This window comes from Molossus molossus, unplaced genomic scaffold, assembly GCF_014108415.1.
Source record: "Molossus molossus isolate mMolMol1 unplaced genomic scaffold, mMolMol1.p scaffold_m16_p_12, whole genome shotgun sequence".
Taxonomy (NCBI): domain Eukaryota; kingdom Metazoa; phylum Chordata; class Mammalia; order Chiroptera; family Molossidae; genus Molossus; species Molossus molossus.
The window spans coordinates 91,200,058-91,224,415 of NW_023425347.1; the positions used below are offsets into that span (position 1 = coordinate 91,200,058).

General features: G+C 58.1%; 2 protein-coding genes across 4 annotated transcripts in view; both read left to right on the forward strand.

The window, feature by feature from the left end:
• The first annotated feature begins 3,842 nt into the window (after positions 1-3,842).
• Positions 3,843-14,599, forward strand: SH2D5 (SH2 domain containing 5). Of its 2 annotated transcripts, XM_036257260.1 has the most exons (10): positions 3,843-3,864; positions 8,559-8,686; positions 9,002-9,082; positions 9,519-9,593; positions 10,562-10,708; positions 11,810-12,058; positions 12,216-12,390; positions 12,778-12,886; positions 13,329-13,488; positions 14,144-14,599. In XM_036257260.1, exons 2-10 carry the CDS (start codon positions 8,600-8,602, stop codon positions 14,345-14,347), a joined length of 1,287 nt encoding a protein of 428 aa, XP_036113153.1. In that variant the 5' UTR covers positions 3,843-3,864; positions 8,559-8,599; the 3' UTR covers positions 14,348-14,599. The 2 variants fall into 2 exon arrangements, with proteins under 2 accessions (XP_036113153.1, XP_036113154.1); XM_036257261.1 differs by lacking the exon at positions 3,843-3,864 and having other exon boundaries at positions 8,576-8,686; positions 8,999-9,082; positions 14,144-14,347.
• A 3,082-nt stretch (positions 14,600-17,681) lies between these two features.
• Positions 17,682-24,358, forward strand: part of KIF17 (kinesin family member 17) — a 38,252-nt gene continuing 31,575 nt past the window's right edge. For both annotated transcript variants that reach the window (XM_036256690.1, XM_036256691.1), the window contains exons 1-3: positions 17,682-17,912; positions 22,462-22,608; positions 23,429-23,530. In XM_036256690.1, coding sequence (XP_036112583.1) covers positions 17,682-17,912; positions 22,462-22,608; positions 23,429-23,530 — 480 coding nt within the window. The remainder of the gene's footprint in view (positions 17,913-22,461; positions 22,609-23,428; positions 23,531-24,358) is intronic.

Below are 24,358 nucleotides of genomic sequence, written 5' to 3' on the forward strand. Positions count from 1 at the left end.
CCAATTTCCTCTTACAAGGACACCAGTCACACTGGATTGAGGCCCACGCTAATAACCTCATTTAAATGTACCTTTTTACAGACCCCATCTCCAAATGCAGTCACAATATGTTAGGACTTCAACATATTGTTTGGGGAGGTGGGGGCACAAATCCACCCATTACACATCTTAAATTTTTTTAAATTGATATTTTGGCGGTGGGGGAAGAAAGAAACAGCAATGTGAGCCCTGGCCAGTTTGGCTCAGCGGTTGAAGCGTCGGCCTGCGGATCAGAGAGTCCTGGGTTTGGTTCCCGCTAGCTAGGGGCTCGTACCAAAAAAAACAAACATCAATGTGAGAGAGAAACAAGGATTGGCTGCCTCCTGCACGCCCCCTACTGGGGATCAAGCCCACAACCTGCGCATGTGCCCTGACTAGAAACTGAACCAGGATCTCAGTCCTGGGACGAGGCTCAATGCACTGAGCCACACCAGCCGGGCTTAGAATTTTTAAAAAAATTTCCATTCTAGGTCACTCATTTTGGGGGTGCAATTTTGCAGGGACAGCCGTGAGAACAAACCTGAGAGCATGGAACAGTGGGCTCAAGGTCGAAAGTAACTGTCAACATGGGAAGGTGTTACCGAGGAAATGGGTGGACGAGTGTAAAGCCAGGTGCGGGGGACGCTGCGCCCAGGCCCGCTCCAAGCTCCCTGGCTTGGCTCTAGTTTTCAGTCCTATTGTAGGATACTGGCTTTGAAATGATACATCCCACTCACATTTGTCAGCTGGCAACCCCAGTGCCTGATTCTGGGATTTCAGAGAAAAGGGAAAATTGTGATAGCAAGCTCACACCTGTGTTATTTAGTCATCGTCAGTGACTCATCTGGAAATACCATGACATGGCCCGGTGTCCTAACATGTTCAGGGATCGCAACCCCACCCCCCAGCTTGCCTTTTTTTGTCACTTCCTCTCCTGCTTAATTTAGGTGACTCCTTTGGGCTTCCTGCAAAAGTGAGTTGTCTATTCCTGGTGACTGTGGAGAGCTGTGTTGTCATGAATGTAGCACTGGACCAGTGGGGCAGAGGATGCAGTGAGGGCTGTTATAGGGGCAGTCCTGAGTGGGATTAGGTTGGCTGGCCCAGGAGATGGCTGACACCCACTGAAGTTTGTTTCCTCTGATGCAAACCTCTAAATGCGCACATCTAATGTCTCTTTAGTGAGAGCACGTGCATGGTAGAAGCTTGGAGTTTCTGTGCTTGTAGTGGAATTAGATCAATAGAATTTGGTAAGCTGGGGGAACAGCTCACGTGGGCAGTTACATACTCTGATACAGAAATAAAACTGAAGGGATAAACTTCAAATGTATAAATGCATTTGGTTTTAAAAACACTGTATTCCTGTGTGGGAGTGAAGACCAATAAAAATAGGATCCTTGCCCTGGCCGGTCTGACTTAGCGGTTGGAGCGTTGGCCCGCGGACAGAAGGGTCGCAGGTTTGATTCCTGGTCAAGGGCATGTACCTGGGTTGCAGGTTCAATCCCTGGCCCCAGTCAGGGTTGTGTGGGAGGCAACCAATCCATGTCTCTCTCACATCGATATTTCTTCCTCCCTCTTTCTCTCCCTTCTTTCTACTCTATCTAAAAATATCCTTGGGTGAGGATTAACAAAAAAATAATAAAAAATTAAAAAAGGGCCCTGGCCGGTTTGGCTCAGTGGTTAGAGCGTCAGCCTGCGGTCCAGAGAGACCCAGATTCGGTTCCCGCTAAGGGCACGTACCTCAGTTGCAGTTTGTCCCTGGCCCTGGTTGGGTCGTGCGGGTGGCAGCCACTCGATGTGTCCCTTTCACGTCGATGTTTTTCTCCCTCTCTCTCCTTCTCTCTCCCTCCCGCTCTAGCTGAACAAAAAAATGAAAAGATATCCTTGGGTGAGGATAAAAAATAATAAAAATTAAAAATTAAAAAAGGGATCCTTGAGGTTTGTAGTCAGGAGGGAATGTCACACACCTCTTTCACATATTTACCTTTCCAGATGTTTTTCATGGTGTTTTGTGTGTTTTTTTGTAAATCTCTGTATCCCCGGGACCTAGCACAGTAGCTGCCACTAAGCTCTTGATCCTCTGTCTCCTTTTCCTGAGAAAGATTTAGAAGGTAAAATGACTCTTTTGGTTTGAATTGTTTTACTATCTGAATTTAATTTTTCCGTCTTTTTTTTTTTTTTCATTTTGACCTGAAACAAATGCCTGTCGCTATTTTAAAAATTGCATGCCTCAGGCTGAATTATATGCATCAGACACTTGTTAGAGCCAGGAGTCAACAGAGTTGTGGCTTGTGTTGTTTTCTCTGAATCTCTCAACATAGTCTGTGGATCTAGTAATTGACAAGTCCTCTATTTAAAGTCGACATGATGTTTTAGGAAGCTAGTAAGAATTAACCCTTCATCCTTTGTGTACCCTGAGCTTCCCGAATTGGGGTTTGGGGAGAGCAGGACCAACTTGTAAACCTTCTTGGTCCTTCTCATTCCTGGACGCCAGGCTGTCACAGGGCCTTCTCACCGGAGGGTTTCCCAGAACCTGGCACGTGGAACTCAACACTTGCCATTCAATCACGTAGAAAAGACACTCAAGAAAGAATAAACACAAAGTCTAATACCAGCTAATATTTACTGAGCGCTTCACTTACTGTGGGTCAGGTATTGTGCCAAGCACTTTGCCCACATTAACTCATTGGAATCCTCCCGTCCCTGTGAGTCAGGTGTTAGTAACACAGATGCGGTACTAGCGGATCAAAGTGTTTGCCTAAGGTTTCACCTTTGGTGAATGTGAAGCGCCCAGACTTGGGATCAAGCCTGTAACCAGTACACCTCACTGCTTCCTCTGGAAAGCATCCAGACGCCCAGGGGGACACAAAGGGAATGCCAGATACCCAGGCGTGGCTCAAACCTGCCTCTTTCCGGAACTCCTTGGAGGTCCGCCGACACAGGCCAGGTTTCTCTCCGGCCAGGGTGCTCACCTCACTGGACCTGAGCACCTGTGTCCTGGCTTTTCTGAGGTGTGGCCTCGGGCAGTTGCTGGTGTTTCCTCTGCAGATGTCAGGTTAAACACACACCGAAGGTTTGAGATCTGTGTTTTGGCGCACACAGAGGAGAATGTCTGGCTCGATGGGAATGAAGCCATCACTGACACGTCTGGCTACATTTGCCCAGCCGTGTCCCCCATCTAAGTGGATCTCCGCGGAACCCGAAGGACAGGGTCACGGTCCGTGTACAATGATCAGTGTTCACGAGGAGACTCCTTGGTGCAGGCCCTGAGCTTGGCAGGCTCAGATAATCCTCCTCTGGGAAGGGCCGGAGGAAGAGGATGAGCGACAACCCCTACTCCCACCCCAGGTGAGGGAGAGTAGGGAGAGACTGGCCGGTTCCAGAGGGCATCCTGACCTCATTCATTCCGCTGGTCAAGACTTGCCCACGCGAGCCAGGCTCTGTCCTGCGCACTGGGGATGGAGTCTCGTAAGCCGCTTGCACTCTAGTGAGAGTGAGAAGACCAGCAGGCGTGGTGAGGGCTTTGCAGTGGGCGGAGGAGTCCCTCTCTGGTGGTCAGGGAAGGCTTCTCGGAGGAGGAGTGCTGGAGCTGCTTGGCGGACGAGGAGGAGCTCGGGGGCGGGAGGGGAAGGGCTCTCCGGGAGGACGGCGCCGTCCGCGAGGCTCTGGGCCCTCCGGGACCCCAGCCCGGGAAGAGGTGCCCACGGCGGGTGGGCGGGGACACCGCCCCTCCCCCCAGTCCTTCAAGGCGGAGCGCCTGCGAGCGAGCCGAAGGGGCAGTGCCAGGGCCCCTCGCGGCCGCTGATTGGGCGGCGCGGCCAAGCGGAGGCGCTGCACGGGCGCCGGTTGGTGGGCGAGGGCCAGGCTCCGGCGCCCGGTGATCTCGAGCGCTGGTGCCCGCGGCCACGTGGGGCCTGCGGGGGGCGGCGGGGGGCGCGGAGACCGCGGGGCAGCTGCGACGGGACTCGAGACGCGGCGGCCGCGGTGAGTGCGCGCCGGGCGCCGGGCCGGGCGCCGGGAGCCGGGCGCCGGGCAGGGGCTGGGTCGGCGGTAGCGGCTCGGTCCTCAAGCGCAGAGACGGGGTAGGGTCTCGGATGGCGAGAGCACCTCTGCCCTCTTCCTCCATCGCCGTCCCCATCCATCACCTCCACGTCACCTCGCCTCTGCCCACTCCCTCCGTCGCCGTCCCCATCCGTCGCCTCCGCCATCCCGCCTCCAGCGTCCTGCCTCGCTCGCCCCTCGGTGGGTCCGGGGAGGTTCTCCCCCGGGGCCAGGGGCTGCCAGCTGGGAGCCCTGGCAGCGCCCCCAGGAATCCAGCCGCAGGAATAACCACCCGCCGCGGAGCGCCCTGCATCGCCGGCGCTGGCCGCGCGTGGCTTCGGCCCCACTTACTCCCGAAACCGCGCGTTCCACTCAGCGCCCTGTTTGGAGAGGCCGTCCTCGCCCCCCTGAGTTAGATAGCACCCCCCACACTCATATCCTCCTCCCTGCTGCATTTCTCTCTAAACCAGGGACACCCCCGCCCCATAATGTTGTTGGTTTCGCAGGGTCTCCCAACCCGGCCTGAGCGCTCCGCCAGGGCTGGGACTTGGTTTTGCTCGTCTGGCTCCTAGTCCCACTAGGAAATAGTCTCAGAGAAAAACAAATGCACCCCAGGAGGTAGCTGCTATTATTCTCCCCGATTTACAGATGAAGAAATGGAGGCGGAGGTTAAGGGACTTGCCCAAGGTCAGTCAGTCAACCTCGTGGGACCTCTGTCCAAGGTCTCGGCCCCTGGTCCTTGGCTGCGGGGTTTTCTTTTCTCCGCTGGTGGCCTAGGGCAGGTGGGGGTGACAGGCAGGGGGCTGTCTGAGCTGAGCTCAGGCAGTGGGGATGAAGCAAGTGACCGAGGTGGGCTGGCAGCCCCAGACCATCTGGCAGCCAGAGAGACAAAGCTGCTGTTCTGCTGATCAGATCAGGCCCCAGCACCTGAGGTGTTCCAGCAGCTGGATCGGCTGGGACCCACCAAATTCTGAAGGTGGACACCCCCTGGTGGAGGGGAGTCTCGGAGAAGAGCACTGCAGTGGCCTTAAGGAAGAGTCTGGGTTTGCTTCCAGACTTGCTACCTCCTTATGCCAAGTGACCTTAGGCAAGTGACTTCACCCCCCTGAGCTCCCCTTTGCTAAGCCCAGGAAGCTGGAAAGGTTGGCCCTTCCCATGACTCCAGTCAGCTGTGGAACAGTGCCTCTGACCGTGAACCCTTCAGGCAACTCAACCCATCCAGCCCCTGTCTCTAAGCAGGGCCACCTGGAAAACCTCGGAGATGCAAAAGAGCCCCTTCTCATTCCATACGTGTCCCCTTGGGGAGGTGCTGGCCTCACCAGGCTCCTATGCAAAACCTCGGAAAAACAAGTCTGGTCCAAAGGGATTAGAAGGTGTTTGTGCCTGGAATGGATATTCCGGTCTGCTGTGCAGGTCAGGGTGAGCCTGTGCCCTCCCTGGTCCCCTGGGCAGTCCCAGCTCCAGGCCTGGGGCTGAAGTGCCTCTCGGCTTGGGAGTGAGGGAGAGGATCAGGTGATAATGGATGGGGTGGGGCTCATAAGAGAGCCAGTGGCCTCCCCACCCCCACTGCCTGGGCATCCCCAAGAAAGCCACACTCTGGATCTGGAGGGAAGAGGCTGTGCACAGCCCTAGACACAGCTGTCTCGGAGCGCGTGTGTCAGCCCATGTGGCTCCATTCCATCTTACACTCAGTGTCTGAGGGGCTCTGTCAACACAGGCAGAATGAGAAGCATGCTCTTGTTTTGTTGTTTTTTATCCTCACCCGAGGACATTTTTGCATTTATGTTCAGACAGAGTGGGAGGGAGAGAGGGAGGAAGAGGGAGAGAAACATTCATGCGACAGAGACACATTGAGTGGCTGCCACCCACACAACCCCATCAGGGGCCGGGGACAAACTGCAACCGAGGTACGTGCCCTTAGCGGGAACCAATCCTGGGCCTCTCTGGACCGCAGGCTGACGCTCCAACCGCTGAGCCAACCCGGCCAGGGTGAGAGGCATACTCTTTATCTCTCCCTTCTCCCATTTCTCCTTTATCTCTTCTTTTTATTTTATTTTTATTTATTTATTTTAGAGAGGGAGGGAGAAAGGGGAGAAGAGAGAGAGAGAAACATCACACAAGAGAGACACATCAATCAATTGCCTCCTACACAACCCCGGCTGGGGCTGGGGATCGAACGTGCAACCTGGGTACATGCCTTTGACGGGGGAACCCAAGACCCTTTGGTCTGCAGGCCAATACTCTCTAACCACTGAGAAAACTGGCCAGGGACTTTATCTCTCCGTTTGTCTTTCTTATCCCTCACTCCACTTCTGTAGCAGCCTTTTCCATTTTCTGTTCTTTCTCTCTCTCCTTTCACCCCGGTTTGGTTTTGTCTTTGCCTGTCCTGGTCCTCACGCCTTCGGGCACAGGGCGTCCAGCCCATGGTGTGATTATGACATTGAAAGGGAAGTTTACTGGAGCCCCTATCTCCATACCTGGACTGGGGACACATCGCTTTTGTACCCATTACACGTGTAACGTTGCTTTATTTAAACATAAAAGAAACAAGAGGTAATTGACAGGTTATGAAAAATGATCAGGATAAAAAAGTATGAGGGCCCTGGCTGGTTTGGCTCAGTGGTTAGAGCGTCGGCCTGCGGTCCAGAGAGACCCGGGTTCAGTTCCCGCTAAGGGCAAGTACTTTGGTTGCAGTTTGTCCCCGGCCCTGGTTGGGTCGTTTTCACATCGATGTTTCTCTCTCTCTCTCTTCCTCTCTCTCCCTCCCGCTCTGTCTGAATAAAAAAATGGGAAAATGTCCTCAAGTGAGGATAAAAAAAAAAGCATGAGGATGTGAGGACCCGGAAAAGCAGGAAAGGAGCGGGTGCAGGAGGGAGGAATCCGGGAGGCTTCCAGGGGGCGGCGCAGCCTGTGTGTTCTAGCTTTTCCCTGGTGGGCTGCTCAGGAAAGCAGATTGCTGTTGTTGCTTCCACCCATCCTGAGCCTGGGGCTGCAGGTCGTGGGTAGTCGGGGGGGGCTGTTCCTGGGCTCCTGGCACTGAGTGTCCACGGCAGGTCCAAAGCACCCAGTGCCGCCTTCTCCAAGGACTCCTGCGGCTCGTAGAGCACACCCAGGACGCGCCCCTTTCCTGCTCAGGCCCTGTCTGGGCCCTGCTTGCTCCTGGCCTCTCCTCCTGCAGACTGGATGGTCCCCATCAGTGTGGCCAGTGCAAGGAGGCCGCTGAAAGTGGCCCCATCTCACTCTCCCAAGCTCCCTCCGAAGTCAGGCTGTGGGATTCCCCATCCGGTGAGACCCTGTTTGCTGAGCATCAGCTCCGAGCCTGACTGGCATCATGCTGGGTCCCTGCGCCTCCTTTCGGTCCTCATTGACTCCTCACTTTATTCCAGGCGTGGGGAGAGGTGAGGAGGCTTGCCCAAAGGCACAGGATGTGGACCCAGATCACTCTGATCCCCAGCGCAGTGATTACAGGCAGGCTGGTGAGACGGAGCCAGCTGGGACGGGGGGTGGAGGCGAGTGTCCCTGGAGAAACTGAGGGGCTGCGTCCTCGGGGACCCAGGCAGAGGCAGTCAGCCATGCTTTCCCATGGTGCCTTTATTCTACGTTCATTGGGCACCAGCTGTGGTCCTGAGCTCTGGTGGGCAGTCCACCCTCTCCCTGCCCTTGAGGACTGTCCAGCGAGGGGGTTTCCTCCTGTCTTCCACTAGTGGATCTGGGAGAGGGACCCCAGGAAAGACCAGAACCAGGGCTGGCTTGTGGGGCTCCTTAGCACCTGGGGCAATTGTCCACCTTCCCTGCCTCCTGACTCATCATCAGTGCTCTGTGGTTGGGGCTTCGGGCGGGGGCTGGAGTCAGGCTGAGCTGAAGAAGCCAGGGGCTGCGAGCGAGCGAGGCAGCTCTAGCCATCCAGCCCATGGGCCGGCCCCGGAGGCTGCGGAGTCCTGTCCTGGCACCTGCTATGGCTCCCCACTGCCCCCAGGGCAGAGCCTAAATTCCCTGGTGTGACATTGAAGGCTGATCCCAATGCCGGGCTCTGCCTGCTGCTCTGGAAAGGTCTGAGGGCCGCAGCCACCTTCACTGCTCTGTGCCTTTGCGGACTGGCCTCCCTGCTGTCACCCCCTTCCTCGCAGGTGCCGGAGCAGAGGGGTCAGTGCGGACCCAGGGTGTGGACTGCCACACCCCTTCCTTCAGCTGTTTCCCAAACCTCACTCCTTGGGGGGGCCTTCCCAGCCGCAGTCAACCCCAGCCTGCATTTCATAGCCGCCTCTGCTTGTCACCATCTAGCGTGTTCCATGTCTCACTTGTTTAATGTCTTTCTCCTCGACGAGAATGTTGGCTCCCTGAGGGCAGGAGGGCGTTGCCATTTGGCACAGGTCTCTGTGTGCCGGGTCCCAGTGCTGGTGCACTGCCTGGCACACTGCACATGCTCGGTAGGGGCTCGTCTGATGGAAGCACGTGGCCCGGCTCGGCTGCCTGGGAACCAACGCTTCTCCCTTGCCTTGCAGACTGCTCCCTGTGGGGCTTGAAGCTGGGCACGCTGGGGGCCATGCAGAAAGCTGGGGCAAGGGGCCGAAGGGCCTCTGACTGTGGCCCTGCCCCCCACCGGCCCAGGTGCATCACCAGGTTCGCCCAGGTGGGTCCCTCCCCACGTGTGCTCTGGCGGGCGGGGAGGAGCTGTGGGGAGGACCTGTTTCTGTGTCTTCCCTCCCGGACCAGGCTGGGGACTGTGTGCATGGAAACATGAGGGCACGGGGCCTCGGGGCTGGGTGCTTGACCAAGGCCACCTGCTGGGACAGGAGCAGCCTGGACTCCGGGTTCAGAGCGGTCACTGTCCACAGCTTACCCAACAAAGCAGAGTGTGTGTTTGGGGGCAATTTGGAGGATGGGGGTCAGGAGCCATGCGCTTGAATTCCCTGCCTCCCTCCTACCCCACCCCTCCCCCAAGCAGTACGTGGGTTCCTTCTCCGTGGATGACCTGGACACCCAGGAGAGCGTGTGGCTGGTGCAACAAGAGCTGTGGGCACTGAGGGTAGGTGAGCTGGGGAGGGCACTTCCCTGCTGGGGACCCCAGACCATCTGCTCCACCTGCCCCCAGTCCTAGAGGTGGAGCCAGTGAGGCCCAGGGAGGGGACCAAAGCCAATCTGAGCACTGGGCCCCGCCAGACCACACCCAGGCTCCCCGGGGCCATGTCCCCTACGCCCAGGGGAGTCCCTTAGGCAGCTGGCACCTGTGCCCCAAGGGTGGAAGCCACAGGTGGGAGATGCGGGGTGGCCCTGGCTGGGGAGGTGTCTGCCAGGAGTCATTCACACTTCCATGGCTCCTGGGGGTCTGTTGTCCAGGGCTCAGTCCCCTGGCAGGTGGAGGGACTTGGCTGACCAGCCCGCAGTGACTGGTACTGAGGCTGGGCTGGGCCGGCAGGGCCTGAGAGGTAATACCTGCCTCCCACCAACTCTCTCCCACCCAGGACTGTCCACGACGCCGGGCCATCATCCTGAAATTCAGCCTTCAGGGCCTCAAGATCTACAGCGGGGAGGGTGAGGTAGGAGCCCGTGTGGGTGCAGGTGAAGGCTGGACAGGACAGGACAGGTGCTTGCCTCCACCAGGCCCTGCACTGCCCCTTGAGCCTCCCAGCTTCCCAGCCTGCTCAGGTCCTTTGGAGTCCTCTCTCCCAGGAGCCTCCCCCCAAGGCAAGCTCAGCAGGCAACAGTCTCTCATCCAGCCCCCCCATTCCAGCCCCCAAACTCTCCTCCAGGCAATACCTCCTGGCCTGCGCCATCAGGACCGTCCAGCCCCATGAGGTTTTGCAAATCTCCGAGCCTCTCTGTAGCCTGACCAGCGCTGGCCAGTGGGCTGTGGCCAGACTCAGGCTGGAGGCCAGTGGGGAGCCCCTGCCTCATGGCCCACACTCCCTTCCTGGTGCAAGCCAACGTTCGTTGACTGCTAACTGCACGCCCAACAGTATGCGCAGGACTCTGGGCGCCATTTACCTAAGACTGTTGCTAATGGTGTCCCAGAGCTGTGCATCGAGGGGCCCTGGGGTCAGGTCCTGTGCTACTTGCATGAGGTCTCACTGACCCCACCAACAGCCCCATCACAGGGGTACTGTCACATCTTAACACTTGTCACAACAAGGGCTCACAGGGCAATACTCACCTGCCCAAGACGTACAGAGAGAGACCAAGTGGCAGGGCTAGAATTCAAACCCTGGCCACCTGACCCCAGAGACCAGGAGTGCAACCCCAGGGCCTGCCCCCGCTGCCTCTGTGACCCTGCAGCCGCCCGTGCCCTGCCCCTCGGCTCCACTACATGGATTTGAAGCAGGGTTTGGGGGGGACTGGAAGGCGGGAAGAGTTCTTCACCCCAGGAGCTGGGTAGGCCCTAGACTGGGCACGCGGGCTGGAGAGCAGGCCCAGGAGGCCTGCCAGCAGGTGTGTGGGGCCCGCAGGGCTGGCAGCTGTAGGCCCGGTGGTGGGTCTGATGGAGTCTGTCATGCTCGCTGCCCCCCAGGTGCTCCTGATGGCACATGCCCTGAGGCGAATTCTCTACTCCACCTGGTGCCCAGCCGACTGCCAGTTTGCCTTTGTGGCCCGGAACCCCCGGAGCCCGGCCAGCAAGCTCTTCTGTCACCTTTTTGTGGGCAGCCAGCCTGGAGAGGTATCTGGGGCCTGGGCAGGGGCATCACGGGCTGGGGTGGAGGGCCATGCGCTAGCATGGGATCCGACCGAGAGCCTTGGAGGGCTTGGCCACGCTGGCTCGAGCCCGCTCCGGGCTGCACTCCCTGCCACACAGGGGCCTCTGTGCTCTGCCCACTGAGGACGCCACAGAAGCAGGTCCGTGTGCCGCGAGGACTGGGCCATGCACTCGGGGGTTGGAGGGTCACTCTGCCGCACGGTGGCTCCTGCTGTTCTCTGCCTTCACCTTCTCATCCTGGCCAATTCCACCGTGTCCTCCAAGGCTGAGCCCGTGTGTCTGTGAAGCCCTCTGTGACTCCTGTAGACGCCACTCCCTTCTGGTCCTGTGCCATGAACCACACTCTGTATTAGGTCTGTCCCTGATTACAGACACGAGTAGGGGCTGGGTCCAGGGTCCCGTGTGCGGCCCGTGCAGCGAGGCGGCGGGTAGATCCCGGAAGGCAAAGCCGGTGCGCGCCGTGAACACAGAGCCTTGGCAGCCGACTTCGCCCGCAGAGGCTGGGTCTGGTTTCATCCCACCACTGGCACTTGCCACCAGCCCCGAAGGGCAGCCCTGGCTGGCGGCTGGAGTGACATGGCCGGACCTGGAGCTCGCGGTTCCAGGGTGCTGGAATGGGGTGTGTGGGGGACAGCGCTGGGCCTACGCCGGGGAACTTCCGTGCCCCGTTTCTCTAAAGGAGCACAGGGCAGTGGGGGGAGGAAGCTGAGGACAGAGGTGCCATGCTCTGCCCAGGGTCACACAGCAGCTCCTGAGTGAGAGCCAGGATTGGATGCCAGGTTCTGTGACCCCAGGACCCGGGTTCTTCGCCAGTCCTCCCGAGGGTACTAACCCAATGCACAAGATGGGTGGTAGACCGGGAGAGGAATGCATTCGGCCCAGGTGTTCCCAGCATGAGGCCGGATAGGGTAGATGCTCAGGCAGGGGAGGCTGCATGGTGGTGAGCTTTTGAGGGTAAGTAGGCGGTTTCCCACCATAGGATGGCATGCCCTTATGGTAAGTGGGTTGATGCCCAAGGTGCTCCCCAGGAAACCTCCCTCAACCGAGCCCCTCCCTCCTCTGCAGGTTCAGATCCTGCATCTGCTGCTCTGCCGCTCCTTCCAGCTGGCTTACCTCCTGCAGCACCCTGAGGCGCGGGCACAGCCGGAGCCCGGCCGGGGGCCCGCAGGGGATGGGCCCCTGCAGCCACTGTCCAGCCCTGGGAGGCCCCCTGGCCTAGTGCGGGAGCCCTTCGGCCGTGACCAGCTCTCACAGAACGTTCATGCTCTGGTCTCCTTCCGGCGCCTGTCAGCAGAGGGGCCCGTGGGCAGTGGGGTACGCAGCACCCCAAGCCCAGCCAGGGAGTGGGCAGTGGACAGGGAACTGGGTGAGGGTTTGGGGGTTATGTGGGAGTGGTTGCTGGACGTCAGAGGGAGGGGCTTTGCCTGACCTGACTTGGCTAGACCTGATTGCCCACCCTCTGGGCCCCTAGAAGGAGTTGCTGGACTGGGAAGGCCGTGGGGGTGCCCGCCATGCCCAGCTGGGGAACCCCTGCTGCTCCCCCACCCTGGTGCGCAAGAAGGCCATCCGTAGCAAGGTGATCCGCTCGGGGGCCTACCGCGGCTGCACCTACGAGACCCAGCTGCAGCTGTCGGCCCGGGAGGCCTGTGAGTAGCAGGAACACACCTGCCCCCTGCATACCTGGGCACAGGCCTTTGCACCTGCGTGTGTCGGAGTGGGTGGGCCTGGTGTCTGTCTCTGCAAGGCCGTGACGGCTCTCCGAGCAGATGCCTGTGCTGTGCCGCCGGAGTACGCATCGGTCCACCCGAGAGCGTGCGTCCGGTGTGCGTGCCCGGGGCTCGCATAGGTGACTGTATAGCTGTGTGTGTGCTTACACTGGTGAGTGGGCGTGAGCTTGTGTGTGGATGTGTGCCTGTCACGGGGAGGGGAGGCTCGGCAAGGAGACAGGGTGGGGTCATGGGTCTGTGGGGGTGGGGTGGGCTGGTTAGGATGAGACCGTCTCTCTCCCTCTGACCCCTGGCTGGTTTCCATAGTTCCTGCTGCATGGGAGGCGTGGCCCCGGGGTCCCAGTGGCCCCCCGTGCCTGGTGGAGAGTGAAGGCAGCCTGACCGAGAACACGTGGGCCTTTGCTGGCATCTCCAGGTAGGCGGGCCCGGCCTGGCTGAATTCCCAGCCCCTTGGGGTTAGCAGAGAAATAGGTCACTCATCCCCTCCCAGGACCTGCCATGTAGGCGCACGTTCCCCTACAAGGGCAGCCTCTTGAGCCTCCGTTTTCTCAAGTGTGAGTGGGGATAAGAAAAGGCCTTCGTCTCAGGGCTGTGGGAGGGTCAAGTGAGGTCATTCAGATGAGTCAAGACTCAGCTCCGGGGGACAGCTCCCTAAATGCCAGGTCTTTAAAACTCTCCTGCTTGGTCTTGAAGTTGTCATAGAAACCTTACAGAAGGGTCGCCTGACGTTTCCTGTCGTCGGGGCCTCCTCCGGCACAGGCCCTGTGTTTCCCACGCCCTGGGGCAGTGCCCGGCAGCAGCCTGAGGCTGGGGCCGCACCAGAGGTCCGCCTTCAGCCTGTTCCTCTGCCTTCCCAGGCCCAGCGCCCTGGCCCTGCTGCGGAGAGACGTGCTCGGGGCCTTCCTGCTGTGGCCGGAGCCGGGGGCCAGCGGCCAGTGGTGCCTGTCGGTGCGGACGCAGTGCGGCGTGGTGCCCCACCAAGTCTTCCGGAACCACCTGGGCCGCTACTTCGTGGAGGTAGGGTCGGCGGCCGCCCGCCCCTTGCCCTTGGGCCCTTCCCGTTCACAACTGAGTCCGCCTCACCCTCCTCCTAGTCCCCATTGGCTCTCTCTGCCCACCCTTTATTTAACTCCACCTTTCCCCTTCTGGGTGCCCCTGCTGGCTCTGCCCACTGGCCCCCTCACCCCCCCTCACCTCTGGGCTCCATCCTCGGGCGTCTAGAGGCTTTCCGAGGGTACCTACCACCAGCAGAGTCGGGGTAGCCGTGCCTCACCTTTCTGTGGGAATCGGCTTGGAGAAGTCCGCCTTCCCACACCCTCCCCCGTCTCCTAGCAGAGGCGGAAGCTGACTGGGGTGGGCCTTGCTCCAGCTCTGACAGCCCGAGCCTCCAGATCTGGAGTCTTGGCTGGTTACAGGTTTCCAGGGCCTGGGATGGGCGGAGGCTGTTTAAATGTGAGCCCAGGGTCTCAGTCCTGTCCTGGGAGGAGAGAAAGAGGAAATGCTGTTTGGCTTTGCTGTCAGCAGGACAGTGACCGCCCTGAGCTCAAATTTCCTCCCTGAGCTCGAATTTCCTCCTCTCTCAAGTGGGACAGGATCCATGCAAGGGGGTGGTCGGGGCCCAGCACCAGCCGTGGGGAGGGGAAGTTGGAACTGAAGCCCCTTCCTCCCCCAGCACCTGCCAACCGCGTTCCCCAGCCTGGAGGCCCTGGTGGAGCACCACGCTGGGACCGAGCGCAGCCTCTTCTGCTCGCTCGACATGGGCCGCCTGAACCCCGGCTACGAGGAGCAGGACTGTGGGCCCGAGGGCAGGCCGCCCCGGACACTCCGGCCCCTGGGCCATGCCAAGTCCGAGGCAGAACTGCAGGGCCTGGGCTAGGAAGCCTGGCCGCACCCCCAGGCCCTCCCTCACCCTGGCCCCTGGGCCTCAGCAGGCCACTCTGCCCTTCTTCCACCCCACTGGTCAGTCACTCTGCCCCTTGGCCCAGTGTTCCGTCCCCTCACTGACTGTGTGGCGGACCCTGAGACTGAGGATTGCCAATGGCTCCTCACATGACATGTGGCCCCGGGAGATTGCAGGAGGGGTAGGCAGATCTCCAGGCCTCGGTGAACTTGCTGGTGCCTCTGGATGCTTGTCCTCTCTGGGCCCCACTGGCGCTTTCTGGGATGAAGGGAAGGCTCATTCGCAGTGGAGGTGCGGCCCTCTCCGGAGGAGGCCAGGCTCCGGGGCCCTGACTGGGAGCCTCCAGAGAGCTCTTGACGGGCAGCTGGATGCTGGGGCAAGCTGCGTGGGGAGGCAGGAGTGAGCTCTTACTTTGGGCGGAGGCCTGGGGGCGAGCCACCCTCTCCTTGAGAGGCACAGAGATGACGCAGTGGAGCTCGTGGGCTACATCCAGGCTGCCTGCTTCTCAAGTCATCTGAGGATAAGGGGGAGTTCCCTTGAGTTCTGAGGAGTGGGGGTTAGGAAGGCGCAGAAAGGGCAGGATGGACGTGCTACCCCAAGCCCAAGCGCGGGGCGGACACCCGTGTGCAGAAAGGGACGTGAACCATCAGACAGGAGAAGGAATCTCAGTGCCTCGCTTGGGAAGCCATCCGCAGTTAGAACTGATGTGGGCCCTGCCTCGGGGACAGAGGACCCACGTTTAAGGCCTCGGTCTGCGCTGACTGGCACGTCCAGGTATTCCCCTTTAAAAGTGAATTTGACAGACACGAATCTACCAAGTTAGGGAGCAGGTTTACTTTGGATGAGCTTCTGTTTTTGAGGCAGAGGCCTAGTCATGAGTCTGGGGGCTGCCCTCTTCCTCTTCTGGGGGTGCGATGTGACTGTTCAGTGCCTTGAACGTTAACAGACTTCTGGCTCCTGGAATGAATGGCAGCCCCGCCAGATGGGAAAGGAGGGCGGGTCCTCAGAAACTGGTGCCCAGGTTACAGTTCCGTGCCCAGGAAATGGTCTTGGCTAGGGTCCTTGTCATTCTTGTCAAAAGGGATGGGAGGAAGCTGCCCTTTGGGGGCTCATGATTCTGTACTGCACGTGAATGGGAACCCAGGACTCCCGTTATAGCCCTTTCTCTCAGCACCATCTCCCTGGGCAAAGCCCTGGGCCCTGGTGGGAGTAGCCAGCCCTACATTTATTTCTCTGGCAAGGAGAGGAATTTGGTAATAGAGTGCCCAGGGTTGTAGCACTGGGCTCACACATGTAAGACCTGGGAAGTGGCCCAGGCTGAGGCCAGAGCTTGCGTCCGTGAGGGATGTTTTGCTGTACAAATTACCTGAGTGGATAAGGTATCAGGGATGTTCCCAAAGCACTTTAACATTCCTTTACACAGTGTTTATTGCTCACGTGGTTACAAACAGGGCAAGGTTTTGACCCATGTGTGCAAACACTTCACTGTCTTAATTATAGATCAGTTTTCTCTTAGTTCCAACCAGCACCTTCTGGGTAGCCCAGTTCTCTTTACTGTATGTACATGGAATAAAATGCGTTTCTTCAGATTGTCTAGTGTTGACTTTTCCTTTGAAAGACGAGGCCTTTGTCCAGTTTTCCTGTTTTTGTTTTTTTTTGTTTTGTTTTTATCCTCACCCGAGGACATTTTTCCATTTTTTACTCAGATAGAGCAGGAAGGAGAGAGAGGAAGAGAGAGAAACATCGATGTGAAAGGGACACATCGAGTGGCCGCCACCCACACGACCCAACCAGGGCCGGGGACAAACTGCAGCCAAGGTACATGCCCTTAGCGGGAACCGAACCCGGGTCTCTGTGGACCGCAGGCTGATGCTCTAACCGCTGAGCCAAACTGGCCAGGGCGAGTTTTCCTGTTTTGTTTTTGTTTTGCCAACGTACCTTCAGATGGTGCTGAATGGCAAACCAGACGGGTCCTGTCCTAGAGGCAGAGGATGTCCTGAAGGAATCAGATCGGTATTTTCAAATCAACTCTCTCCTGCTTAAAACTTTCCGTGGTTATTTTCTATAGGAAAAAGACTCAAGTCTTATGCTGTGGCTACGCGGGCTTTCTTTCTGCTCCTGCAACATGCCACAGGACCTTTGCATAGTCTGGACAGGTCTCCTTGTCCTCCCCGCCTTTTGCCTGGTTAACTTACCTTAGCATTTTAGCTCCTGTCACTCTCAGGAAGCCTGCCACCCTCCCCTGGGTTTGTGTGTGGATGCGGGGAGGTAAGGTCCCCTTGTTGGATGTTCCATACAACTGGGCCTTTAGTTCGTAATTACTAGTTCATTTATGGGATTTTTGTATCGGGGAGACTTGTTTTTGATGTAGTCTTCCCCACCCGGTTAGACTACGGGTTCCAGGAGGGCAGGGATTGAGCTGTTTCCAAGCACCTATCACAATGCCTGGCAGGTGGCTGACAGTGTTTCTGGGCAAAGTGGAGCCTAGAGGAGGCTGTTCCGGCTGGAGGGGCTTGTGCTGAGCCGGGAGAGAGGCCAGGCAGCCTCTGCAGCTAAACACTTTGGCTCTCAAGGTGTTTTTGGTTTTTTATCTTAAGTCTTTGGAAAAAACGAGGGCAGCATTAGCAGGAAGCTTTGCTCTGTCCCGGGGACTGTGAAATGCTCCCGCGTCGGTACAGGGATGTGAGAAAAGCAAGGTCCTGGTTGCCTTTCTCAGTAGGTCTTTAACCCCCTCGTGAGGCCGACTCGGCTGGGCAGCCTCGGGCAAATCGCTTAGCCTCTCTGAACTGCGGCTGTGGGTATCGCAGAAGACAACTGGGCGAGAAGCGCCGGCAGGAGCAGGCGGACGCCCCAGCGAAGCCAGCGGGCCCCGCGTGAAGACCGCCCACGTGTGCAGGCTTCCAGGCCGGGGCTGCTCGGGGCCACTCCCCGCGCGAGCGAAAACCGCAGATGTTCTTAGGGGCCGCCACCTGTGACGCCGCGGGCGTTGCCGAGCAACCGCGAACGCCGCGGGGGCCAGAGAGCGAGCGGGTCCTGCGGCGGCGCCCGCAGCGGATCCCACTTGCCCGGCCGGGCCTCGGGGACAGGCGAGTCCGGGCGTGGGAGGGAGGAGACGGCGGCCCCGGCTGCGCTCCTGCGACCCCCGCCGCCCCCTTCCTCCTCTCGGGGCGCCCGGCGCCCCGCCGCAGCCCCGCCCTTGCCGCGAGGCCCCGCCCCCCGCGCCTCGCTCTCGGCTCGTCCCGGGCCGGGCGGCCAGGGGTCCCCTGCTGGGCCGGCGTCTGTCCCGCACCCCGGGACCCTGCGCGGCACCATGGCCTCGGAGTCGGTGAAGGTGGCGGTGCGCTGCCGCCCCATGAACCAGCGGGAACGGGAGCTGAACTGCCTGTCCGTGGTGACGGTGGACTCCACGCGCGGCCAGTGCTTCATCCAGAACCCCGGCGCCGCCGACGAGCCCCCCAAGCAGTTCACCTTCGACGGCGCCTACTACGTGGACCACGTCACGGAGCAGATCTACAACGAGATCGCTTACCCACTGGTGGAGGTGAGGGCGCCCGGGGGCCGCCTCCAGGACTGGCTGGGCAGGACGTGGGGCCACCCTGAGCGGTCCTGCGGGACGACTGCCCAAGCCGCCGGAAGGCCCTTCCGGAGGTGGACACCAGCAGGTTGGTCTGAAGACTTTGGTGCAGGTTGGACAGAGCGGGAACCTGCCTAGAGTCTGTGCCCGGGTCTCCACTGACCGCAGTGCCAAGGCCTTCCTCACTCCCGTCCCTTACTGCCCCTTTCCCACGAGAACTCCAGCCCCCAGGGCCACCTGCCCTCCACCCTCATCTGAGAGCTTCAGGACTTGTCTAAACGCTCCGGCCACTTTCTCCAGCCTCCTCCTCCCCTTTCCAGAACCCAGGTCTCCTTCCCCTCCCCTGCCACTTCCCCATCCCCCTCTCATCTTCCTCCCACTTCCGGAGTGTCCACAGTTACAATCCTGTGGAGGGGGGTGGGGATCTCACCAGTTCCCGGCTTTAGCTTCCTAACATAACAGGGAGGCACTCACATTCTGGCCAAGCTCCCCCCGGGGTCTCTGGCAGAAGTGGGGCCGGAGCTGAGCCTGCTGTCTGCTGAGCAAGGGCTCTTTCCTTCCTACCACCCCCTCCCCAGCTGTCCAGCCAGTCACTAGTTAAGTGAGAGGCAAGGTGGAGGAAGGGGTCTTCCAGGTGGAGGCCAGCATTTGATCTTCAAGACTGTGGATGTACAGAGCTGGAGTTATCATTCCTGATGGGGAAACTGAGGCCTGGAGCCTTACTGAACAAGTTAGGGCCAGTTTCGATTCCAAGCACAGTACCTGGGGTCCGTGCTCCATGCAGCTGTTTGCCATTACGTGAGCAACACGCAGATTACGTGCAAAGCACAGTCAGGCGGCTCTGAGCAGGGGCAGCTGCGCCATTCGGGCTGGCTGGCTGTGTACCTGGCTCCTACCCCGCTCTCCCAGGGCTCTGACTACGCAGAGTCCGGGGCAGGATTCCAGGACTTCTGCCCCCTTCTGCCCCTTCCTTTTCTTTCATTGACTTTAAGAGGCGAGGAGCAGGGGGTGGGGGGAGATGAAAACATCCATGTGAGAGAGATACATCAATCGGTTGCCTCCCACATGCTCCCCACCGGGGATCAAACCCGCAACCTAGGCATGTGCCTGGCCCAGGAATCAAACCCACGACCTTTTGGTGCATTGGGCGATGCGCCAACCGAGTCACATCAATCCAGTCCTTTCTTCCCTTTCCTCTTCCCCTCCCCCTCTCCTTTCTTCTCCAACCCCTTAAATCTAGGCTCTGTTCCTGATCTTCTCTGTCACTGGGTGACATCTTCGACTCTACCCCAAACCCACCCTCTGCCACTTCAGCATATCCTACCTCTAGCTCCTCCCCACCACACCTGGCCTGCTGCCTGGTCTGTGGGCTCTTCCCAGCTGGTGGCCTTGCCATCCCTCCTCTCCTTCCTTCTCACCCTCGGCCTTAGAGTTGCCTCTGATGACGCACCCAGGGGCCAGGTACCATGACTTCTATCATGTCCAGACTGAGGATGGTGGGCCTGGACTCCAGAGCCATTGATGCGGTAGAAGCCATAGAACTTGGCCCCTGGATGGGACACAAAGCTGTTCATTTTGAAGGGGGAAAGAGAGGGACATGAGGCAATTTGTGATCAATGCGTATTTTTTTATCCTCACCCAAGGATATTTTTGCATTTATCTTCAGATAGAGCGGGAGGGAGAGAGGGAGGAAGAGAGAGAGAGAAACATCGATGTGAGAGAGACACATCGAGTGGTTGCCACCCACACAACCCCAACCAGGGCTGGGGACAAACTGCAACTGAGGTACGTGCCCTTAGTGGGAACCAAACCCGGGACTCTCTGGTCCATGGGCCGACGCTCTAACCGCTGAGCCAAACCAACCAGGGCATGATCAGTGCTTTTTATTTCAATTTCAGTGTTTACTGTGAAGTAGAAAAATATTTAGCACATCCAACCCATAGTGCAGTTTTATGGGAATTATTGTTGAGGATGACACCAGGTTAAAAGAGAGTCAAATAACAGTTGATTTCATGAAAATCATTTAGTAAATAATGGTTCGGGGGACATGGCTGGACCCGGGAGGAAGTACAGAGTGGCTGATATTGAGGACCTGCTCCATGTGTGGTCTTGTCCCTGGCGGGTATCCACTCATGGGTGAAACTTTTTTGAAATCAGTGTTTTGCCTAAAAATGCGTATAACACTGTTTTCTCCTTCGCTCCGGACAGCGCTGTTCGGAAGCACTGTCTGCGGTGGTGAAGGTGTTCTGTACTGGCTGTCCAGTGAGCTCCCCGCTCCCCGTATGTAGCCAAACGGACTAGTGACACTGAAGAACTGAATTTCAATTCTATTTTATGTTAAATAAGTTACATGTACATAACCACATGTAGCCCTGGCCGTTTGGTTCTGGGTTAGAACATCGGCCTCTGGACCAAAGAGTCGCGGGTTTAATTCCAGTCAAGGGCACATACCTCAGTAGCGGTTCATCCCCGGCCCTGGTCAGGGTTGTGCGGGTGGCAACCAGTTGATGTGTCCCTTTTGCATTGATGTATCTCCCTCCCTCCCACTCTATCTGAAGATAAATGGAAAAATATTCTCGGGTGAGGATTGAAAAAAAAAAAAAATGTGGCTAGTGGCTCTAGAGCACAGTTCTTTCCAGTACAGATATGAGGTGAGCCACATGCACAGGTAAAATGTTTCTAGCAGCCCTGGCTGGTTTGGCTCAGCGTCAGCCATCAGACCAGAGAGACCCAGGTTCAGTTCCCGCTAAGGGCACGTACCTCGGTTGCAGTTTGTCCCTGGCCTGGTTGAGGTCGTGTGGGTGGCAACCAGTCGATGTGTCTCTCTCACATCAGTGTTTCTCTCTCTCTCTTCCTCCCGCTCTATCTGAAGATAAATGCAAAAATGTCCTCGGATGAGGGTGGAAAAAAAAGTTTCTAGTAGACCAGCATAATTCGTTTTAATAATACATTAAATTTAACGCATTCTATCTCATGTGCCATTTCAATAGCACATAGCAGATATCTTCATCATGTCATAACTATCAGTGAGCTGTTTCACATTCTTCACACGGAGCCTTTGCAACGTGGTCCGTTTTGCACTGCAGGTCATCTCGGTTCAGGTGCCGGTGTCACTGGGTGAAGTGAAGCACCAAAGACGTTGCTTAGTGGAAAACCGTTTCACGCTGCTTCAGCTTTTAAGTGTAGTTTAATTAAAATGAAAGAAATAAATGCAGTGTCTCAGTTGCACCAGGTGCGTTTCTAGTGTGGCCAGTAGCTACCCTGGCGGATGGCGCAGTGGTGGTTATTTTTATGGAGACACGTCTCTGGGTTTGGGTGACATCGATACTGTGGGTGCTGCACTGTGTTGTCCCTGGGACTTTGTGTGCCCTGGTTCTGAGGAGCCCAGCCACGGGCTCTCCCCCACTGCAGGGACCCGTCCCGTGCGGCCCGTGGCCCTCTGACGAGCTGCAGGAACCTGCACGATGGTCAGGAATTCCGCGGACAAGGGAGCGGTGCTCGTCCAATTCGCCCATTCAAATGAGGTGACTGAACAGTGACTCGGGTCTTCCTTCCCTACAGCCCCTGATCGCGCCCACGTCGGTCCGCCGGCTGGGCCTCTGCGGTGGACGTGGGCACAGATGCCACGTGGGCCCTCGGGGTCTGGGAGCAGCGCTCTGGGCCATGTTCTGACACTGATTCCCCGTCCTCACGCTAGGTTCCAGAATTTGTGTCCCCCTGTGTGAGGGCAGGGACTGGGTGTCGCCTCATCCCTCCCTCCGCCCCTGCCAGAGCGCAGTGGCCGCACAGGGAGCGGAGGCAGTGCCTATGGAGTGAATGAATGGCTTCAGGTGCCACCAGTTCACCCCTCCCCAGCTTCGTCTTCCATCCCCTCACCCAGCCTCTCACCTCTCTGTCTTTGCTCACGCTGTCCCTCAGCCTGGAATGCCTCCCTCTTCTGTCACCTGTCAAAATGCAAGCCACCCTTTCAGATACCCCAGTTCTGCCTACCCAGGAGGCTGTGCCTGGCTCTTCCCACCCTGTCCCGTCCCCCTGTCGCCACCCCCACACACATCCCTCTCCTCGCGCCTCCACTTTCCGTGTGTGGGAACCACTCCCCCAAGATCCAGGGACATCTAGGGAGCACCTCCCGCACCCCACCGCCAGTGTGTGCAGAACTTCCCGGGTAGACCTCCCAGCAGCCTCGGAGGAGGTGCCGCCTGACCCTGTCCTTCAGAGGAGCCGAGGCTCCATGTGCCTGGGTGAGAAGGGTCCAAGGGCACAGTCAGTAAAGGGGGAGACTGGTTTGGACCCAGGGGGCTAGGCTCCAGGGCACAAGCTCTCAACCACACATGGACCGTCTCCTACCCTCCAGGCAGTGAGCCTGAGGGCAGAGCTGTGCCTTATTCCTCTCTACCTGCCTGTCCCCAGCCCAGGGACATGGTGCTGGGAGACCCAGCAAGGGCCCCGAGTCTGCGGCTTTGGAGGCAGCCCACAGCAGGCCCGCTCAGCAGAGGGGTTTTGGTCCCCCATGCAGGGTGTCACCGAGGGCTACAACGGCACCATCTTCGCCTACGGCCAGACGGGCAGCGGGAAGTCCTTCACCATGCAGGGCCTGCCGGACCCGTCCTCCCAGAGGGGCATCATCCCCAGGGCCTTCGAGCATGTCTTTGAGAGCGTGCAGGTATGGGCTTCGCGGAGGGAAGGGCCAGGGCTGGGGCTCAGGGCCTGAGGGCTCCCCAAGTGTAGCAAATTGTCCCAGAGCGCTTCTGACCGAGGGGTGCCTCCGCTCCGCGCGGATAAGCGGAGGCAGGCGCTGGTTTCTGAAAAGGTGATGGGAGAAGAACTTAAAACTGAGAAAATGATACCTCGCCGTTCCATGCTTTTCTCTTACCATTTTTGGATTTTAACATTTTGCTTAGCATCTCCCATCGATACGATGACCTTGAGACCTGGTCATGACAATCAGCTTTCCTTTTTATTGAGCAGTTGCTCCAGACCAATCCTTGTGCAAAGCGCTTTATTGTCCCACGGAAGCCCCACCCTGGCCCAGGAAGTAACTCTCATCCCCATTTTCGAGATAGGGAAGCTGAGGCTTGGAGCCCCTATGGGCTGGGTCAAAACCAGTCACCCAGTGTCCAGCTGCAGGTGAGAAGTGCCCTGGTGACATGTGCAGAGGTTCCTGCATCTGGGAAACGGCAAAGTGGGGGCAGGGACCCTGGTCAGCTGCCGAGCCCACTGTGCCTGCACCTGGGACTCATCTGGTGACCCGCAGGACAGAGAGCCACCAGAGATCAGCTCAGCCACAGTGCTGGGTCCAGGCCTTACCTGAAAATGAGGAGTCCTCTCCCATTTCGGTTCCGCTGAGGCCCGTAGAGAGAACATTAGACAACAGCAGCATGAGAACCAGGGGACCCCGTGGAGCCTGGCCCCTCCCTGCGTTGCTGTGATGTCCTGGCTGCGGGGGCTCAGGTGTGTCTCTGCTCCCCGCCCACTCCCTGCAGTGTGCAGAGAACACCAAGTTCCTGGTCCAGGCCTCGTACCTGGAGATCTACAATGAAGACGTCCGTGACCTGCTGGGGGCCGACACCAAGCAGAAGCTGGAGGTGCGTGCAGACCTGGCCCAGGCTGGTGGGCGCTGGCGGAGCGGGGAGGGTGGCAGCAGGGGGTGGTCCCTCAGAAACACGGGGACGGTAATCCGAGGGCACGGGTGCCGGTTCAGGCTGCCCTGGGGACTTTTGAACTTGGATTTCAGAGTATTGTCTGTGTCCGTGATGGCGGGAGGGGTTAATGGGCCTACCTCTACCACATGAGCTGGGGCTGCACCTTACCTGGGGTAGTGCACCTGTATCTGTTGAAACAGATGCAGTTTTGTAATAGATATCATTTTGAAAAGGTTCCACTTCTAAAAGAGTATTTTGAAAATCTCTAAGGGCCCTTCAAGCTAAAAAGAAGGTAATAATGACTGTCTTTTTAAAAATCCTCACCCAAGGATATGTTTTTTTTATGGATTTTATTTTATTTATTTATTTATTTATTTTTTTTATCCTCACCCGAGGATATTTTCCATTTTTTGTACAGATAGAGTGGGAGGGAGAGAGAGGAAGGAGAGAGAGAGAGAAACATCGATGTGAAAGGGACACACCGAGTGGCCGCCACCCGCACGACCAACCAGGGCCGGGGACAAACTGCAACCGAAGTACGTGCCCTTAGCGGGAACCGAACCCGGGTCTCTCCAGACCGCAGGCCGACGCTCTAACCGCTGAGCCAAACCGGCCAGGGCATTTTTATGGATTTTAGAGAGAGGGGAAGGGATGGAGGGAAGAAGAGAGAGAGAGAAAAAAAAAAAGAAAGAAAGAAACATCTTTGTAAGAGAGAAACATCAATCAGTTGCCTCCCGTACATGCCCCAACAGGGGAGAGAACCCACAATCT

Bases quoted from the DNA above. Each gene is read 5' to 3' on its own strand.
- SH2D5 (XM_036257261.1), top strand. From the start codon at position 8,600: ATGCAGAAAGCTGGGGCAAGGGGCCGAAGGGCCTCTGACTGTGGCCCT. The intron at 8,687-8,998 runs GTGGGTCCCTCC...CCCTCCCCCAAG, and splicing joins GCATCACCAGGTTCGCCCAG to CAGTACGTGGGTTCCTTCTC. The intron at 9,083-9,518 runs GTAGGTGAGCTG...TCTCCCACCCAG, and splicing joins AAGAGCTGTGGGCACTGAGG to GACTGTCCACGACGCCGGGC.